We start from the raw sequence: 2,547 nt of genomic DNA, 5'->3' as shown, positions 1-2,547 counted from the left end.
TTCCAACAGCTTATAATATTAGTTTTCAATGGAAATGCATCTTTTTAATTTATTAGAGGGAAAAATTAATGTTTGATTTTTTTTTTTTTCCTTTTTTGGTGGGTGGGGTGGGGATGTTTGAAAAATGTGACGGCAATTTAATAGCCATTCACTTGTAAGAAATAACCTGGGTTGGGGCCATCAAATTTAAGATCTCTTTTTGGGTGCATAAAAATGTGAGATCTTGTGTGTTCATGGTCTTCACCCTTCTTTTTGTTTTTTTTTTTTTCTTAGCCTATATGATGTCTTTCTAATTTACCACACTAAGCCAAACTTTGACACCCTGCTAATTTTCCCCGCATAATGAGAATGAAAAAAAAAAATTGTAATAGAAGCTCTCAATTCAAGCTATTGTTTTATGATGTCATCCAAGTGAAATTGTGTGATTCATTTCTTTTCTTTTCTTTTCTTTTTAATGTGTTTGCTCCCCCCAACTACTTATTTCTTGTTGATTTGAATTGGACAGGAATGAAGGGACATTGGTAAAATTAGTCATTGCAGCAGTTTCCACTGAATTGGAAAAAGACTCCCTGATTGATTTTGATGACCTACTTGGAATCCAATCTCATGTAGAAAGAATGATGAACTTATTAAACATTAAATCAGATGATGTAAAGATTGTGGGAGTATGGGGCTAGGTGGGATTGGCAAGACAACCATTGTCAATGTTGTCTCCAATGAAATCTCACGTCACTTTGAGGGATGTAGTTTTCTGGAAAATGTTCGAGATACTTCACTTATCACTTTGCAAAATCAACTTCTCTCGGAAATATTGAAAGGAGTAAGATTCAGCATCACTAATAAAGGCAAAGGAATTAATATGATCAAAGAAAGACTTAGCAAGAAGAAAGTTCTTGTTATTCTTGATGATGTGGATAAAAATTCTGAAGATGCATTAGTTGGGAAGTGTGATTGGTTTTATTTGGGAAGTAGGATTATAATCACAACAAGAAACAAGCAGATCTTACATCATCATGGAGTGGATGAGATATATGAGCCCCCTAAAATGGATGCAAAACAATCTCTTCAACTATTTTCCAGGTGTGCCTTCAAAATAGACGAAATACCTGAGGACTATCTAGATCTCCCCAAAAACATCACTAAGGAAATTGGAGGGCTTCCCTTAGCTCTTGAGGTTATAGATTCGTCTTTATTTGGCATGGAAAAATCATTTTGGCAAGACACACTAGAGATGTTGCAAAATCATATTCTTGATGCTGAAATTTTGATAAAGTTGAAAATAAGTTTTGATGGATTAACGTATTGAGAGAAGCAAATATTTCTTATATTGCATGCTTTTTCAATGGACTGGACAAAAATATTGCATGTTTGATATGGGAACAATGTGAGTTTTTTTCTGAAAAAGGAATTAAGGCTCTTTACCAAAAGTCTTTGGTGAAGATGGGTGAAAATAATCAACTAAAGATGCATGATCTGCTTAGAGATCTTGGAAGGGAAATTGTTTGTCAAGAAAACCTTGAGGTCCCTGGAAAGCATAGTAGGTTGTGATCTCACAAGGAAGCCTTAAAAGTATTGGAGAAACATACAGTAGGTTTTCAATAAATGGTTAGTACACTTTATTTTATGCTCCAAATTATTGTTGATGTTACCTGCCAGTAAGAGAGAAAGTTTGATAGATCTTATTTGTTCATTCTTTAAGGTTTCATAAATTTGATATAAGAGTATGGTTTTCATTTTTAAGCCAAAATGTCATGCAGGTCAGTGAACTTGTTGTTGCACAACGGCACAGTAGTGGTAGACATGGTGGGGTCCACATTATAGAGGATCATGCAGTCATTTCAATAGTGAAGTTTCAGCCCTATATGAGCATATAAATGAAATTTGATCAAAGTATCAACTACGAAAATGCTCGTTTTGGTTAAAATTTCATGAATAAGATTAGTTGGGACCTTTACAATGTTGGCTCACCTGGTCCAATGATTGATAAGTGTTCCATAGAGCACAAGAGTTGACCAAACACCGTGGACCATGATAAATTTTGTACTTATTAAAGTTTTTGTGTACTTATTTAAAATTCTTTGTTTTAGGGAACGGATCAAGTTAAAGGGCTTTGCTTCAACTTTCGAAGCAATTCAAGAAGTCAACCATATTTGATGAGCGCGAGGGATTTACTAAAGTGATTGAACTTAGATTACTCCAAGCTGATTATGCAGAGTTTGCTCCAAACTTCATGCCCTCTTTTTCAAGACTGATATAGCTTAAATGGAAAGGATGCCCTTAGGAATTTACACTAACGAATTTTCATCCAGTGAACCTGGTTGTTCTTGATCTGTCATATAGTCTCATCACAAATTACTGGATGAGTTGGAAGCGCATTAAGGTCTGTAAGAAATTTCTTTTACCTTTGTCTGATGTAATTAGTCATGAACTTCTTTATAAGTTATTTCTCTTTTTTGCATGTAGGTGGCAAAAAAATCTAAAAGTTCTGAATCTAACAGGGTGTCGAGACCTATTAAAGACTCCTAAACTAGAAAATTGGTGCTTGGA

The 2,547-nt window shown here is 34.6% G+C and overlaps 1 protein-coding gene across 1 annotated transcript; it reads left to right on the top strand.

Annotated features, from left to right (window-relative positions):
• Positions 1 to 667: 667 nt before the first annotated feature.
• LOC122068161 (disease resistance protein Roq1-like) lies at positions 668 to 1,306 on the top strand. Its single transcript, XM_042632027.1, has one exon. The coding sequence runs from the start codon at positions 668 to 670 to the stop codon at positions 1,304 to 1,306; it is 639 nt and encodes a 212-aa protein (XP_042487961.1).
• The last annotated feature ends 1,241 nt before the right edge of the window (positions 1,307 to 2,547 follow it).

This window comes from Macadamia integrifolia, unplaced genomic scaffold, assembly GCF_013358625.1.
Source record: "Macadamia integrifolia cultivar HAES 741 unplaced genomic scaffold, SCU_Mint_v3 scaffold3475, whole genome shotgun sequence".
Taxonomy (NCBI): Eukaryota; Viridiplantae; Streptophyta; class Magnoliopsida; order Proteales; family Proteaceae; genus Macadamia; species Macadamia integrifolia.
The sequence above is the reverse complement of the archived record's forward strand: the minus strand, read 5'-3'. Positions and strand labels throughout refer to the sequence as shown.